This window comes from Chroicocephalus ridibundus, chromosome Z (genome assembly GCF_963924245.1).
Source record: "Chroicocephalus ridibundus chromosome Z, bChrRid1.1, whole genome shotgun sequence".
Taxonomy (NCBI): Eukaryota; Metazoa; Chordata; class Aves; order Charadriiformes; family Laridae; genus Chroicocephalus; species Chroicocephalus ridibundus.
This window is the reverse complement of record NC_086316.1, coordinates 72,529,068-72,547,519: the sequence shown is the minus strand read 5'-3', so window position 1 is coordinate 72,547,519 and position 18,452 is coordinate 72,529,068. Positions and strand designations below refer to the sequence as shown.

The window sequence follows — 18,452 nt, the reverse complement described above, 5'->3', positions numbered from 1 at the left end:
AATACTGAAGGATGGAACAAGATTCTATTCTCTCTGTTCACCATCAGTAGAATAGTCTCTTGATTTCATTCACTTACACATAGTATCTATCAAAGCTGGATCTGAGGTGGAAAAGAAAAATGGCATGTTTGTTGCTCTGAACTCAACTGCAATACAGGGATGTTGTGCAAGCATGGCCCAATGAAGTTTGATGGAATTCTGTAACTCCTTTCCCCTGAAAAGAGAAGCATTTGGGTTGTATTTTAGATGCTGTTTGAAAGAGAATACTTGGACCTGTAAATCAAACACATTTGATACAGAAATGAGCAAGCAACAACAGGCATGAGTTGCTTTTTTATTGTAACTTCTAAAATAAAACTAGTTTAAAGCCTTCTGCTATTGGTATTAGCATGTTATTGTGCCTAGGAACTGCAGCAGTTGGGCCAGATTTCTATGTTGCTGTTCTAACAGTTTATCTGCACAATTCAGTGGTTGTCTGTGGTATTTTACCTGTCTAAACTGAAGAGCTTGTGGTGTTGTACCTCTCTGCTTCGGGAATTACCGTGTCAGAAATCCCGTCCTTTCTGTTGTGATTGTTGATGACTTGTCTGCCCATTTGTTTTATTCTTAAAATCTCTTAAGAGCATTTTCTTTCAATATGTCACACAATTCACAGCAGAAACGTTTTTATTGGAGACATTACATTTCTCTTTGTAACTACTTCTGTCACCCTTGATTACTCTTTTAATCACACTTATTACTTTAAGCTCTTTCCTGCAGAAGAATGGAAGATATGGAAAATTGCTAATGTGTGGTCACAAAGAAGAAGACTTCAGCACTGTCAGTCTGTGTGCTGGAGTCTGAAATAAAAGCCTTTCAAAGGCTCTCAAATTTTCTTGCCCACCCCCCACATTGCCTCCAGCAGTGTGGCATTTGCTTTTCCATGCAATACAGTCATTTTGGAGGAGAAGCAAGGAGGCTTTACAAAAACTTAAAAGAAAACATGAACATGATGTACTTAAAATGCTTGAAAATAGAAAAGTTCTTTTTTCTTAATTCACGGAAGGCCTGTAATTTGGATGATTAAAACATGGTTTTCTGCAGGGAGTCCTTCATTTGGGAGTTCGAATTGCTGCAGTTTCTTAAGTAGATGAAGGTAATTCCATCACCATTTGATGCTAGGGTTTTTTGTCCCCCTCCAAGTTTCACCAGCTATTTCTGGTGTCCATTAGGAACCCAGTTATTCCATCTGTCTTCCAGTGAGGCAGCAATCATCTGTGTCAGACCACCTCTGTTAAATATGTTTTGTGAAATGTGCACTTTCACCAGAAAGGGAGAAGTCTCTGTAAAGTGTAGCTCTTGCCACCTTCTCTTCACTCCTGCCCATGAACAAACAGCATCTTCCATGTGGTGGGTAGCAAACCAAGAGACCCAAAAGAGCAGGGTGTGAGTGTTAACACTTCCAGCAGATGGGATTTTTTAGTATAGTACTTAAGGTATTTAAAGTAAGCAGTAGCCAATTGCAAACACAGAGGAAAAAAAAAATTGTATTGTTTCCTCTGTTAAATGGTAGTCTTCTGGGTGCCCAGAAAACTTCCCTTTAAGGGCCTGGTGTAGCTTGTCAGTCTCTTTCACTCAGGATAGTTTCCACTTAGTGAAATACAGACATCGGCAAACAGAGCAGTAGAGGTACTTAACAGGCATAAATGCATCACTCTGCCCTTCTCTGCTTGGGCCGTGAGAAGGTGAGTCATTTGAAGACCTATATTCTAACTTGTTGAGGTATTTTTAGGGGGGGGAGAGGTCAGATTCTGGTGGATGAATTTTCAGCAAGTGCAGTTCGCAGTTACTGTGTGTTTGAGATCAGCAGAATATGTCATTGTGGAATTTACATTTTGTTTTTCATAGTCTTTGCTTTTATCCATTTAAGCCTATGGACATAATCCAATGGTCATTCTAAAGTCATTCCAAAATGCTGTTTGGATGGTCAGTCTGTTAAAGGCTAACATATAGTAAAGGTTGAGGTATTTTTCAATTGTAAATTCTTCTCTCTGATACAGTTTAGTGGATTTTTTTTATCAATTCTTCTGTAGGACCTAAATTTTTCCCCAAGCCAAATGTTTGTCATATATATACCAGCCCATTCTTTTCCCACCTTCTGTATCCCTCTGTCTTCTGCCAAGTCCCAATGATTGTCATTGCCCATATTTACAATCTTGAGGATATTGGAGATTATCTTGTAGGATGTAGAAAACTAGATTTTACCTAATTTTTCCTTTTTGTGTCTCTCGCTTGTCTGGTTTGACCTGCGTGATTCATTCATCTAATTTTTTGGTTTTGTCTTTGATTTTTCTCAAGAGATCTTGGAGACTCTGACCTAGTTTCAGCCTGTGGTTTCTAGTGGCATATTTTCTGAGTATTGCTTGAGGATAAGGAAGCTCACAAAAGGAACAAGAAAAAAAAGTCCACAGTATTTAGGGACAGTGGTGCAGTGAATGAAGAGTGTTGTCAGGCATGAGAGCTTAACAGTCAGCTAGGGCTGGAATTCTGTGAAAAAATGTAACTGCAAACTGCAGATGTGATGCCTGACTTGCAGTGTCCCTTTGCAGAAATTATTGAAAAGGTAAGATTTTTCATTTTTGAGAATACACTATTTCACAAATTTAATATATATTAATCGTACATAAGACAGGGAATTGAGAATTCTTGTAAAAATGTTAGGAGATATGTCAACACCGAAACTCTTTTCCTTTGTTTCTTCTGAAAGAGAAAGAGAAATTTAACATATTTTCTTTTCCTGATATAGTTTAACAAGAAAAAAGACAAGAAACAAAAGCCAACAAAAAAATCCTGTAAAGATTTTATCTTGGCTGGTTTTAATTACATTACAAATTTTCCAGAACAGCATTATTGAAATACTAAATCAATGTGTGTAAACTTAGCAGCTGAACTCCAAGCAACAACTGGAAGACCTGGAAGTGCAGGTACACTTTGGGCAAACTCTACCTTTTCATTTTTTCAGACTTACAGTAATATTCCAGTGTACATGGAATCCTAATGTTCACATCAGCATAAAATGTATTAACTATGTTTTCCTTTGAGAGTATGAAAAAAGGATTTTATCACATTCCTTATTCTTTGGAATGTAATAACTGGAAAAGTGGTAGCTGCATCTGATTTTTGTGTGCACATATAGGCATTTGTTGTAGCAGGCTAGAGATATTTATAGCATTCTCAGTCATTTAGGAAGTTCATAGTTACTAAAATAGAATAAGCCACCTTGGTTTTATGTAAATATTTGGTTGATTTGAAGATGTTATGCCAAGATACATTCCTGGACATTGTTATCTTAATTTTTTTGTTTTGAATAGTCTGAACAGTTATTTCAACTGTCAGGCATCCCTTGGACACTGCAGAGTGTAGCAATGCTAGCATCCAGTGTCCAACTTTCAGGCTCAGGCTGTTTGATTTATCAGGTGGCAGAATGTATTCCTATCTGTTGTTCTCTATTAAGTAGCCAGAACAGTGTTTAACGTGAGTGTGCTGTAAAGCAAAAATGTTTTTCTGTGGGTGTTCCACTCTTTTCATTAAAAGAGGGATTTGAGTATTGGCACCTGGAGGAGCTAGGAATTAAATTAAATTAAAATTAAAAAAGTTTGTTCTAGTACTTTTTGTTTATTAATAATTTAATGGTTTTGTTTGAATTATTGAAAGAACTCTTAAAGTAGATAAGATACACTCTTAAAATTAAATTCAGTGCTGATTCAATATACAATACTTACCTATACAATACAATACCTACCTTTGTGGTAAGGTATATGAAATGAGCAACCTTATAATATTGCAATAATTGGATTGGAATACAAAATCACCTTGCAGTGATAAAAATGAGAATGACCAAAATGCTGTTTCTTGTGCCAGAAGTGGATGATTATTGTGAAAGCCTTTGATTCACAATAGTAGTACATCTCTTGTTGTGGGTGTTGGCAGTATGAATCTTGGAAGCTGATTGTTTCCTTTTCACACTTATGTTTTTATGGAATGTGCTTAGATGGCAAGTACAGGCAGTGGCCGTTGAGCATTTTTTTTGCCTCCTGAGAACAGCAAATATCAATGTATAGTGCAGGGAATGATGAGGCAGGGAAGACTTAATTCTTATTAGAATTATACCTTCATCGGGGTGCTTTATAATGTCAATTGAACAATAAAATAGTTTTCATAATCACAGCTTTACTTGGAAATTTTGAGTTATACCTGCTTCCCAACTTGTAAACCACTGCGTCTGTGAAGTGTCTATTAATGCTATGTGGACTATACCCTTCGCAATGTCACGTGTAGCTATTTGTAAACCTTTACTCTTACGTTTTCAGACTTTGCATGGACCACAGTCCCGTAAATATTTTTTTGCTCAGGTGCATATATGATTTCCATGCTAATCGTGAAGTTCCCCTTCAAGCATCTGTGACTATCGAAGATGTGCATAGGCTGTGAATGTGAAAACAGAGGACATGAGTCTTCTGCTGGCTTATTTTTGTGTATATACATGTGAAAAGGGAAAGAAATTATACAGTTGTTTTGGGAATCAGAGGTGGTGTTAGTGGCAAGAAGTAAAGTTAGAAGAAGGGTAGGTTTGGCTAAACTGAAGTCAGGGAAATAAAGGTGATAGAACTGCAGGATAAAGGAAATCAGCCTGATGCTATATTTTCTGTGGCAAGTATGAAAAAAAGAGAAGAAATTGGCAGACACAGATGAAGAAAGAGATATAACATATAATACGAAGTGTGCTTAAATATTATTTTAAAATCAGACTTCAGCAACAGAAACTTATAACAAAGGTGTGGGACATCAAAATGATAGATTTTGTCTGTTTTAGGAAACATAAGTGGTACAAGATAAATTAGCATTTTGAGAATAATGATTCAAATTACCTTTGTAGAACCTTGCAATCACTTGAGTACTTTCAGTACATTTCTTTCTGTGTAAATTAACTATTTTCATGTTTGTGTTAGTGATGTGTTAGATGTTTCAAAATGTAATTGCCTTTGATCTTTAAGTGAAATTCCCTGAATTACATTTACTATGTTATGGCTGCCATCGAAGTGGCAGTTGTGAAGACCCATGAGAGCTGGGGATAATGGCACAAGTGGAAGTGGGAAGCCAGTCCATAATCTTAATAAACCACATAGATAACTCCTGTAATGAATTTCTATGTTTTTTTCATTAATTTTGTTTACTTCATAGAGTCCTTTTATTTGAAAAGACATATATAATTGTATAGACATCCATAGTAGTATAATAATGATGGATTGACTAAATCACAACTCAAGATTTCCTGTTTTTTTTTTTCTTTATTAAGGTATTCTCCTATTTTTTTAACAATTATTCCTCATATTTCTAGGGGTATATCCATGGAAATAAACATCTGGAATCACTCTCTTATAACTGATTTCCCCCTGCTTTCTCCTCCTCAGGTTATGACTGGTGTAAGGGAAACCTTTCATATTTTCATATGTATTGCAGTATTGGGTTTTTTGTTTGGTTCGGGGTGGGGGAGGGGTTTGTCACAGCAATGTTTTCACAGAGGTGGATTTTGTGTTTTTTTTTTTTCCAGAACCCTGTCAAGAAAATTCCAGATTCTCATGAAATTACACTCCAACATGGGACAAAAACAGTAAGTGATAACACAATTTCAACACTCCTTGTTTTTCTGGAACTGAGAACCAGTCTATGAAATAAGTTAACACATACTTATTGTCAGCTAAAGTTCAAGAAGCTAATTCTTTTTCTTAATTTGTTATTTTAATCTAGCTGTTTTTCTTATTGCAACTGGAAGTGTGTTTTACAGCTGCCTCTTCACTTTCTTGTAATAACACAAATGTGGCTCCATTTGACTCAATTGTAGTATAATTTTCTTCTTTCTTTTTGTGAAATATGCTCTCTGCAATTGTTAGAGTTCCTCTTCTAGGCTAGACCTTTCTAACGTAGACAGAGGTCTAATCTAGACCTTTCTTTGTTTGTTCATGGATTTCAAAGAGAATGCTATTGCTGAAGTTTCTAGGACTTCTTTGTAGCTGAATACAGATCTCCTTCATTTTCCTTGAATCTTAAGTGCCTTTTATACACTACTCTCTATTTCTTGAAACCTTGTTCTTTGTCTTTGACTGTGTCTTTTCTAGGTTTCACTTCCAATGTTGTCATTCACTTTCTTATAAGAACCACTGTCCAACTTCGAACTATCGTTTCTTTGTTCTCAATATTTTTATCTCTGGGTAATCTCATCTTCCAGTACCAATTCAGCTGCTTTTATGTGCTGATTGATCGAAGATCTATTTTTATACAATGAAATTTATTTTCTGGCCATCAATAGCACTGACTCTATTCCTAAATCCTTTCCCCATATTCTTCTTTAGTCATTAAAAAAGGTGCTGCTGCTGTTCGTCCTCTTCAGTTTGGGCTGTGACTTAGGCTTCAATGAGAAAATGATACTAGAATTTCTTCTATTGTTATTATAACCCTGTGAAAGTGCTGTCAGCTAGTTAAAAAATTCTCACTTATGGTATTTCTGGGAGTTTGTTTGGAGAGGGGAAAAAAGAAGAAAGGAAAGAAAAATAAAACAGAAAAAAATTTGAGAAAAATGTTTTTTCATGAGGTTTTAAACAATCTAAGGAAATGTATGATTTTCCGTTATTGGATTTTTAAGAAAACTCATGGATTAATTGTAATCATACATGTAATAATTTACCATTCTGCAATATTAAATAATTATTTAATAATAAACTTGTTTTTAATTTTATATATATTAATTTAATATCAGTAATTTAGGAGTTTAAGATTTGAATTTTTAATGACTAATTTCTTAAGATTTGTCAGGCATTCTAAAGGAGTTTTCTGGGGGCTTAAGCTTGACGGTAAAGATCATAAATTTTTTTTTAATAAGCTTTCAGAAATAGTTATTTTCAGAAGTGTCTATTCATGAACCTGTCATCAACCTTTGTGGCCTGTCTTGGAATGTGGAGAGGTGATAAGGCTTACCCATTTGTTTTATCACAGTGCTAGACATACAGACGTAGAGGAGGAAAAGAAAGAAGTAGCAAGTGTTAAAAATGAAAATAGTAAAATACTCTTTTTTAAGCCTGTAAAAGATGCATTGTATAACACTAAACAAAATTAGAGTGGATTTCTATGCACGCAGTGCATGTAACTTTTTTGCATACTTATTTTTAAGCATACTAGGATTTGCATACTAGTATACTAGTGCAAACCAGTTACATTTCACATGTGACAGTAATTGCTTCTGCAGTATGTTCCTTGAATACGTTTTTTTAACAAACTTTATTATGGTACGTTTGTTGAATTATTTTTCTTTTTATTTAACCATTAAATATTTTGATGGTTTCTTAAAGCATAAGCTCATGTTATTTTGAACTACAAGGCTTTGTGAAGTGGAAGTTACGGTTTTGGAAGACTTCTGAGGTATTTTGACTGCATGAGAATGCAGCTGTCATCATCTAGAGCAGAGGTGAATTATAGTGTGGATATTTATAGCACAGTTGGATTAGGCTGGATGCAATGAATCAAACATATCAGTGAAAAAGCAGCTCTGCTGTAGAAGGACTATCTTTTCATTTTATTTGTTTGTTTTAGAATAATGAAACTAATAATGACCCATGTCATTACACACATATAAGGAAGGGACCAACTTCATATCTTGGTATTGTTGTTTCACCCCAGCATTTTAAAATACAGTCTTCTCATTATGTTCATACAGTGTACAGTATTTCAGCTAAACTTATGTATTCCATCTGTACCTCTTCAGTCTAATGAACATGGGTTTCATGATGACTCTATTCCTGTGCAGCTGAAAAGTCTCAGAAAAGATTTCCCAAGCTGGAGGTTCTTTCCAGAAACCTGATTAATTTCCTGGTTGCCTTGCTTATACAGTGTAATAGCAGTTACTGTTCTCAATGAAACTTCAGGGATATGTATATATTATTTTTTTTTTTCTCCTGACAGTTTTGCTACGTAGGTGGGTATAAGAAAGAATACATAACCAGAAGTATTCTTAACAGTGTCCTTTCTAACATCTCATATCACAGCTGCTCCTTCCTATAGGAGCTATTGTAGAATAGAACACTTGAGTATATTAATTGAATGCATAATTAATCTGGAGATGCCCAGTTTTTCTGCATGTTAGAAATCATGAATGAAATAAATGGGATTCAAAATTTGCGTTTAAATGGTAAAAGGGGCATTTTATTTTTTTTTTTTTTTTTTTTTGGAAACACGTAAAAGGTTGCATCTGTTTCATTTGAAAATCAAATATGTCACAGTGACATAATCACTAAGTGGAGTTTAATTCATTCTTAGGGATAGCACAAAGCAGTACGTCTAAACATTTGATTCAGGGATGTCAAAGGAAAAATGTTGAATCTATTAGTATTTCTGTGAATTAGATTTTTTTTTTTTTTTTGTAGGGGGCACTGGATTAGGACATCTGATGATCCTTTGCATTTTTTAGAATAATGAGGTTTTAGACATTCTCTAAAAAGATTTCTGCAAGTGAATGCCTCTAAAATAATGCAGGACAATTAGATTAAGGAGGAGTCAGTTGCCTGGTGAGCAGCAGCATCATGTCTGCAACATCTTCGTTTTCTTGAAAGTACTTTTTTCAAACTGTTGGCTATATGATGGCACTGTATGTTTGAAATACAGCGAGGTACCAGCATGAGAAGCATCATGAGCTTAAGGAGAAGAGGGCTAGAAATGAGTCTTTGATAAAATAAGAAATACCTAAGTGAACCTTTTCTACAGGAAACTGGAAAAAGAGTACTCAAAAGAAACCCATACTTTTTTATATACGGAAACCTTAATTTTAGCAAAACAAATCATCCATCTTAAAGAATAAATTCCATTCATAACTGGTGTTTTTATTGAAACATTTATTTTCTGTAGGTTACTTTTTCAACTGTGGATGGAAAAGGGACTATCTCATGTTAAATTCCATTTTTTAAACAGTGTTTTGTGTGGGAACTATTCAACAGTTTACATAAGTTTTAAAAGTCTCCATAACTTTGTTATGTGTATATACTAAAGCTTTAAAAAAAGAAAGTACAGTAGTAGACTGATATATCTTTGAGACAAGGGTTTTTTGGTGGTACTTCTATGTGTCCGCATTAAATCATAGTGACTGGCAGTACTTTTCATGTATACATATAAAGAAGATACATACAGACGAGCATACTTATATACAAATTATTGTAATTCTTATACATCAATAGCTAGAATTTTTAATACAGCTTTAGGTATCTGAAAGTAATTGGTCTGATTTTTTTTTTTTCTGTAGAAGTTCGGCGTTGCTAGCCTATAGCCATGATGCTGTTTTCAGGTGTTATCTTTGACTCAGAAATCAAGGCTTTTCTTTCATTTATTGTGTATACAGTTTTTTTGTTTGATCGTTTCTTCCCCCTTTCTGGTCTGCCCCCCCCGCCCCCCCCCCCTCCAGTTTTCTATAAGTCTGAGTGTTCTTGGTAAAGTGTAAGATTGTTTTTCTTCTTTCAGAATTTTCTGGCTTATATCTTCAAATCCCTTTCGAGGCATTTTCTAGAATAATGATAATAATGAAAAATATTTTCTTGTGTTGAAGACTACCTTCCTTGTTGTGAAAGGGTTTCTAAATCTGATGCTTATCTATCTCATGTATATGGGATGACCCAGGTTTTTGTCCAAAGGTTAAAAGTCATCCTCTGGTTAGAGACTAGGTTTTACTCATGATCTGCCTAACTTGAAATGCCTAATAGAGGTTGAATTGTGTTCTAGGGCTTAAAACCTAAGCATGAATTCTGTATGAGTTTTATCTTCTTATGAAAACTTTTTCACTCATTTTAACACTTTGAGTTGGGTGTAATTTTGAGTACTTTTAAAAGTACTCGTTTTACAGTTTTCGACATCACTTTTCAACACTGTCTCATGTAGACAACTTAATTTGGGGGAGTTATTCTCTTTACTTGACTTACAAATTAATTTAGCACATTGTCTAGCTAATCTTGTATTAATACTTGAAATCATGGTATTAGATAGTATTTTCAAAGGTGAGAAAAGAGAAGAAATAATTTTGAAGGTAAATGAAAGGATGTTTAATCAGTGAGGTGCTTTCTGTTACCTCACTTCTCCATACAGTGATACAGTGATTTGAAAACTACTGTAATAAAGTTCTTCAAATAGAAAATTAAAATAGGATTTTCACTAAAAATCCCATTTTAACCAACCTTTTATTTGAGGATAACAAATGAGAGTAATGAGCATTAAGCGTTCTTTCCTTAAAGTTTTTGAGTAGCTTTAAGCAACTATTTTTGTATATAAAACAAATGGGGTTTGGTTAGGTTTTTTTGAGCTTTTTTAGTTAAAATTTAGTTTAAATTTTTTAAATTTGTGTTTTTTTTAAAAATCAAACTTATACTTTTTCTTTTTTTCATTTGAGACATTTAACCAAACAATGTATATATGCACATGAACTGTCTTGAATAAACTACCACAAAATCTTAAACTGAGGGATATTAAACACCATTTCAGTTTCTTGCTAGAAATATTACTTGTACTTTTGAGGAAAGTCTAGAGTACAGTTTTCTTCATCAAAATGAAACATATCCAAATTCTGCAATGGGATGATTGGAAAGCAAACACTGTAAACTAACTTTTTTCAGCTGTCTTCAGTGGTTTATTCAGGTAAAAAGTAATTTTATGTAATTTCCATTCTCCCTACCCCTTCCAAAGTACTTAAACATTATACAAGCTAGTGAAAATTCAAAAACAAAATATAGCTCATGTATTTTAAGAAAAACTAGCACACTGAATAATTTTTTTTACTGTAGTAGTATTTTGTATTTTGGTGACACCTGAAGAACTGTAGTGGGGGGGAAAAGCTAGAATGATCTTAATTTTTTTATTTTTTATTTTCCTGTGTAGGTTTCTGCTTTGGGGTTGGATCCTTCAGGTGCCCGTTTGATAACTGGTGGATATGACTATGATGTTAAATTTTGGGATTTTGCTGGAATGGATGCCTCTCTCCAAGCTTTTCGGTCACTCCAGCCTTGTGAATGGTAGGCATGAAGGCTGCCTTTTTAACCTGAGACTATGCCAATGTTAAGCTCCTAACAGAATGCACAAAAGTCTTGTAGGATAGCTTGTTCAAAAGGCTTTTGTATCCCATTGTACTTTTTGTGGTAAATGGAATGTGAATCTGGGAACTTGTCTGCTTATGTCTTTTCATGCTTTTTTCAACGACATGCGTGTTTTCACCTTTTTAGAAAGCTACAGGTGAATTTGCAGATGAAATTGTTAGTAGGGTATCAGCAAATAGATTAAGAACCTCTCAAAGAGACAGGTTGACTTTCATAATTGGAATAAAAATTAACGGACTACATTTTCCATATGAACTCTGCTTATATAAAATTGATGAAGAACACAAGAAAGTTAAAACTGTTGACCGCTTTGTGGAGAACTTCTAGTTGCTGCCTGTATTTGTGAGTTAGAGGGTATCTAGTTCCCATTAAATCCTCTGTTTCTGGAAGCACTGGTCCTTTGCATTGCACTGATAATTGTATAGCTGCATAGTGTGCATTAAAAAAACCCTATTCTCTTTTTTAAAGGAAAAAAAGCTATATATTTATTTACATTTATCTAACTATTTTTATGTATTACAAAAAATTTTAAAAAATGAAACATATTTTAGAGAGTGTTTTCCATACCATCCATACCATTCATTGATATTTCAGCAATGAATGAACCGAGTTCATTTGCTTGTTCCAGAGAATTGAAATATCTTAACTCCTTCAAAAATAAAGCATGTCTCATGCACAGTGAACTTTCAGGGAAACACATTCATAAATTAATAATACAGTTGTTTTTAGCAAGGTACTTTCTAATGTCCAACTAATACGGTGCACTTCATAAGATACTTTGGTGTACTGAAAAAAGGCATTGAAATGTATTATGTGCAGTAAGTAGTCCTTAGAATGTCTATTTTTACTCATTATTGTATGGAAAAGCTACAGCTGAATTTTGGTCATTTTGCAAGGTTAGAATGCATATGACTAATTATAGACATGCCAAAAATCTAGATAATGAGAGACAAGAAGGGTTTGTGCTGTTAGCCTGATAATGAGCAAGATAGAAAGGGATTCTAATGATGTTCTAAACTGTGAAAAATCAGGGAAATGAAAAGTGTGCTTCGATTCAATTATTCAATTCTAATCTCTTTGACAGACTTATCTTGTTAAAATTAACCAATGAATGGCATGTTTACTTTGAAAACATAACTTAGTAAACATGCTGCTTTGAAGTAAATAAATAACTAAAATTCTCCAAATGTGAAGTCACATTCAGACTTTTCTGGCATGAATTTCATTTACATGATTATGTAGCAGCACACAAATGGTATTTTCCTCTCCTCCATCCTAACTGAGCAGTAAGAGTGAGCTGCCAGTCTTCACTCCCACAATAGGAAATTAACTGAAGTGTTTCCAAATTGAGTAGAAGAGTGCATTCAAATTTAGTAATACTTGGTAATAGTGGTATAAGACATAAAAATGGTATAAAAAACACAAGTACAGTGTACATTAATGTCCCATTTCAAGGAAAACAGCTTGCAAACTAAATTTGTAGCCTCCTTTTGGCAAAAACTCATGGTAAAATATGAGTTTAAAGGGCTTGCTATCCCTGATATTGTTCATTTAGTGTGTTACAAGTGTCTCATCAGTATTTTTATATGAATTCTCTTGGTGAAATGTACATTCTTGTGGTTTGACTATGTTGAAGTATAGATGAAATACATAAAAATATAAAATATGAAAATAGAATGGACTGGTGAAAAGTTTGGGAATGTAATTTATGTTGCAATTCTCATGTATTAATTTTGGATTTTTAAGAATATATTCCTTAAATAGCACTTCTGTATCTTTTTGTAAACATAAAACTGGAACTGTAGCTCTGTTTGGTAAAAAGATCCAAACTCATGAAAAAGTTCTTTCCAGCTGACATTTAGGCATGCTGGTGAGTACTATGTGGAATATTATATAACTTATGCCCAGATGTATATATATTCTTATGTTATTTTTTTCATTATTGAATTTATAGCAAGGACTATTAGCATTTACAGACCTTAATTTCAAAGAATTCTGAGGAGTTCTGGAATGAAAGCTTAGGTGTTAGCAGAAATCCAGTTCTGGAGCCATAAATTTAATTTAATTTAAAGAATAGAAAAGCTTCAGAACAATTCTGTATTGTCCAGGCTCCATTTTGTAGCATAATATCAGGTTACTCTGTTAATTTCTCCTTGGATTTGGGATGTAAGGAAAAAACCCCATCAGCCTGACAAAAAAACCAGTACATTCAAACCACACCTCAGTGTTAAAGGTGGAGGGAAGGGTAAGGCAAAGCTGTGGTACATGTGTAGAAATTATTTGTGTGTCACGGTTCTACCCACGTATGTAGCTCTGTTCCGCAGGTCCTGGCAAAAAGTACTATGCACGTTTGACAGATTTAAACCAAAATGACTTGGATTAATGCTATTAAGGGGAACTGTTTTTGTAAGATTGCTGAGACTTTTGCTTTAACATTAATAAGAACCAAAAATGTTTTCTTTAAGAACTGCCTCTGCAAAGCCTCGCTCTTGGTCATGCTCCAATAAACATCTGAGAATTGGTAACTTCTAGGGCTTTGCAAATACCCTGTTTATAGAATCAATTTTTGGACATGATTTTAAAAGTCATGTTGCACAGTCATAAAGGAGGTTTTTTTTCCTTTAAAGATCGTGGAAATCTTTTCTCTCAGACTAACTTTTTCACATGACTGATTTGATAAATTTTTAGTTATGATCCTATTGTTCCTAGGCGCTGAAAATCAGCTGCTCTTCCTTCTTAGAAGGAACTTCAAATCTAAGATGAAAGCAAAGCTTATTTAAACACACTAAAATAGAACTACAAAGAAGCAGTGAGATTATGTTGGTCAAATTATGAACAGTACCATGTTAACAGTATTAATATCTGTACTTTTAATTTCAGAACTTCAGTGTCTTTGAAAAAGTTTTCTCAGAAGACTTTGTGGGTCTTTAAGTATTGTGGATTCTCTCAGAAATCAGATTTTACTTCTGGGCGAGCTGTTTGATCATATCTAGTGGCCAGATCCTCTTCATGCATGAGGCATTCATCAAGCAAAAATAATCTTTTATTGTAGTTTTTAAATGCTCATTTTTGGTTCTTATATTTCAACAATGAAAAGTTCAAAACATGAATGTGCTTTGTAGATATGTTGGGTATTTTCTTTTGACAATTTTAGTGTTAGAATGTGAGAAATATAACTAGGTAAGTACTTCATTCTGCATGCAGTACTCAGGTGGAGCTCAGGAATATTTTCTGCTTTGTATGAATCAGGTGGTATGGCAAGTACAAGTGGGAAAAATTTTTTAATTCCTAAGATATGCTTGTTGCTCTAAAGCTGAATCTTATGGGTACTTTAGTCTAGGTTTACCAGCTGACTGCAGAGAATGTTCTAGACTTTAGAATACAGTTTCTTGTGTCGGCTTCTTATTAATTTTTTTCAGTGTTTCCTCTGAGCTTAACACGTCTGGTCTTCTTTCCCCTCTCCAGAGCAAGTAACCAATTTTTCACTTGAGGCTCAGGACGGTTTTTCATACATCGCCTGTGATCTGTTTCGGAAATTCCCAAATTTGAGCGTCTCCTTTCTACTAAAAAATCAGAGTTTATAATACTTCAGCCAATTTGGCTGCCACTTTCTATTACGTAATAGGGTGCTTGAAGCAATTTTTGGCTTTTGAATTATAATGTGATCAGTTTTGCCAAACAAACGTTTTTTGAATGAGTAACTTATGCTTAGTTTATATTACTATGATCAATGCAGAACTTTTAAAACGTGTATTACAATATTTTATGTGTTTTGTGTAGTAACTCACAGTTTGAGGACAGATTTAACAGATAATAGCTATTACTGAGTCAGTCACGAAGTCACTACCATGTAAGTCGTGAAACAAATTAATTTACAAGTTGCATAGTCAGTTTTGTTGATCATCTGAGTGTTAATTTTACTGATGTGAAATTGTGTCAAAAAGTAGTTTCCTCAAAGTTACTAGGATTTGAATGCACGTGGTTTTACGTTCTTCACCAAAAGGAAGATAGTCCTTTGAAGACAGTTCATATGCCGTAGGAATCCAAAGCTAGCTGGCAAATGCATTCCAGTCCTTAATATGTGGCTGATTTAGCTGCAGTGCTGAAGCATTAATATAAAGTAACATTATTGTGCACGTTCTATTAATGTGTAAGGGTGTAAATTCCGTCAGGTGTGGAGTGGATAGACTTCTTTGTGTTCTTTGCCATCCTTGTAATGGAGTATAGTGAGTTAGGGGATCAAAGGGTTATCTGCTTCAGATGCAGTGACTGCAGTGAACTTTGTTCATAAAGCAGAATGCTGAGACAAGATGCTGAAACTGGAAATGGACTTCTCGCTCATCAGCCATCTTCCCACTTTCAGTTAATAATTTTTGTCACTTTGGGATTATTCCAAAATTTCTGTCCCAGGTTTTCTCGATCAGTACAAGAAGAAACCTTTACAGAAAATAAGAAATCATCAAGACAAAATAGACTATGTAGATTGTTATCTACTGTCATGTTTCCAGGGTTGATGGTATATTTAACTTTATCTAAGATTCAGATGAAACCGTAGCCCCAAACATAGGAAAAGATGCAAGAATGCTGGCATACGACTAATTTGCTAGTATACAATGCACAGTGGAATTTTATGTAGGACTACAACATCCTTTTATAGTAGTTTATAGATTATTGTAAATCCATGTGTTGCTTTTGATAATATGAATTTTCAGCCCTGAAGAGCTGAATCTGAGACATACTATTTTTCACTTGGAGTTATAAGAGCATTCTTGAAGTTAACTATGTTTGCCAGAAATGACATTGTAGGTGCCAGCTTTGTAAATAATAGTGTTTGATGTGCTGTGTGGTTGAAGAAGGAAATATGATTGGTGCACACACCTCAGATTTTTCTTTTTTACACACCTTTTTAGTATAGGAATGTATAGGGGTTTATTTCTGCAATGCATTGTCTCACCATTAACACTTTTGTTTTAGTGTAGGCTTACAGGAAGTGAAGTGAATTGAAACATTTTCTTTCTTTTTTTTTTTTTTTCAGTCACCAAATCAAATCTTTACAATATAGCAGCACAGGAGATGTCATTCTTGTTGTCTCTGGTAACTCCCAGGCAAAAGTTCTTGACAGAGATGGCTTCCCAGTAATGGAATGCATAAAAGGAGACCAATACATTGTGGATATGACAAACACAAAGGTAAAGTCAGAAATTAATTGAATGCCAGGTGACTGACAATATAGTGTATTTTTGCTCTTAATGAGAAAGCTCATGAAGTTCAGTGAGGAAGCATGCAAAGCTCTGTCTCTGGGACGCGATAGTCCCATATATTGATACATGCTGTAAGTTGTGGGACCTTCATCCATGAAGGTTTTCAAGACCCAGCTAGAAAAATCCATGGCTGACCTGATCTGGTGTTGACTATTACCTGGCTTTGAGCTCAAGAGATCTCTTACAGCTACTGTTTCTATGATGCTACAACAACTTCATCTATTTAAAAGTGTATCTTGTAAAAATTGTCAGCTTCCCCCATACCCTTGCCCAACCAACCAAAAAAACCATTAGAAACTGTAGAGCTGATCTAGTCTCTTGCTTTCTTCTACCCTCTGTTCTTTTGCTGATATGATTTACCGCTTTCAAGGCAGGGGTTGGAGATTGTTATTATTGTTACTCGCATGCCATGAGTGTAAGACTAATAAGCAACAATGTGGACATTTTTAATGGTAGTTAAATTGCACATAGAGAAGAGCCGATTCCTAGTTTTGAAGTATTTTAACAACGGTTGGTTGGGTTTTGACCACTTTGCCTTTGTATCCCCACAAACTGTATGAGACAAGGATTCTGTTAACGTAGATGATTTAAATTCAGGTCATTTTTTAGAATAGATTAAGCCTAAAAGGTAATGATAAAATCTACTGCTCAAACTGATGATAAAATTGATTTATTTATTGCTTGTAAAGTATATTGCCAAATAACTACGCTAAATGCTGTTTTGCCTAAAGCTGTTCTTGTCAGATGACTATTGCTTTTGGCTAGTGATATGTATATAAAACTATCAAATAGTAACATCTCGTTTAGTTCTTGTTTACTTAAAAATAATTCAGATTTTCTTTCTCTTGTAAACTTCTGGAATTGCAGTGTATTGTGGTCCAACAGTCAAAATGCTAAAATATTTGTTATATCGCCCCATTAATTTTTCAGTATTTCTCTCCATATTTATGCTTAAAGCAAACTGAAGTAATTCTAGCGTTGCAGGAGTAATTTCCAAATTTCTCTTTAAATGTAGCTAGTGAGCATGTTTATTGCTCAGAGACAGAGACATTTTATATTCATAGTCACAGTAATGGCAATCACGTTGGATAAAATGCCTACCTACTGTTTTTTTCCATCCTAAAGAAACAGGGCGGACTACTCAATTTGCAACTTCTAATATTTCATGAAAAACTCACCTGAAGTTAAATCCATCTTGACTCTCAAATTCTGTTTCCCCAGTTTTCTCCCACAAGATCTTTGGCTAGTGTAGTTTGGCATTGACTATGAATATTGTATCACCCTGGTAATTCCTTTTATTCCTGGTATTTTTGTGTAGCTTGGAACGATTTGCATGACACCATATCAATGCCTATTATTTCATCCTTGATCTGCAGTACAGTTCTCCCAAGAGAAAAAGGGGAAGTATGAGTAATATGAGGAGAGGCTGAGGGAGCTGGGCATGTTTAGCTTGGAGAAGAGGAGGCTGAGGAGAGACCTCATTGCCCTCTACAACTACCTGAAAGGAGGGTGTAGAGAGGTGGGTGTTGGCCTCCTCTCCCAGGTGAATAATGACAGGAGCAGAGGAAATGGTCTGAAGCTGTGTCAGGGGAGGTCTAGATTAGATATTAGGAGGAATTACTTTACTGAAAGAGTGGTCAGGCACTGGAACAGCCTGCCCAGGGAGGGGGTTGAGTCGCCATCCCTAGAGGTGTTTAAGAAACATCTAAATGTGGCACTTCAGGGCATGCTCTAGTGGCAGAGATTGTAGGGTTTTTAGTTTTTTTTGTTTGGTGGGTTTTCTTTGGTTGGTTTTGTTTTAGGCGTGGTTTTTTTTGGGGGGGGGGGTTGGGGGTGTTTTTTTGGGGGGCTTTGGGGGGGGGCTTGGGGGGGGTTGGGGTTTTTTTTGGGGGGGTTTGGGTTTTTTTGGGGGGGGGTTGGGGGTTTTTTTGGGGGGGGTTTTTTTGGGGGGGGGTTTTTTTGGGGGGGTTTTTTTTGGGGGGGTTTTTTTTGGGGGGGTTTTTTTTGGGGGGGTTTTTTTTGGGGGGGTTTTTTT

At 35.0% G+C, this 18,452-nt stretch overlaps 1 protein-coding gene across 2 annotated transcripts in view; it reads left to right on the top strand.

Annotated features, from left to right (window-relative positions):
* The window catches only part of WDR70 (WD repeat domain 70), a 138,554-nt gene that overhangs the window by 29,690 nt on the left and 90,412 nt on the right, over window positions 1-18,452 (top strand). For both annotated transcript variants that reach the window (XM_063320967.1, XM_063320966.1), the window contains exons 6-8: window positions 5,591-5,650; window positions 10,942-11,075; window positions 16,192-16,345. In XM_063320967.1, the coding sequence (XP_063177037.1) occupies window positions 5,591-5,650; window positions 10,942-11,075; window positions 16,192-16,345 (348 nt within the window). The remainder of the gene's footprint in view (window positions 1-5,590; window positions 5,651-10,941; window positions 11,076-16,191; window positions 16,346-18,452) is intronic.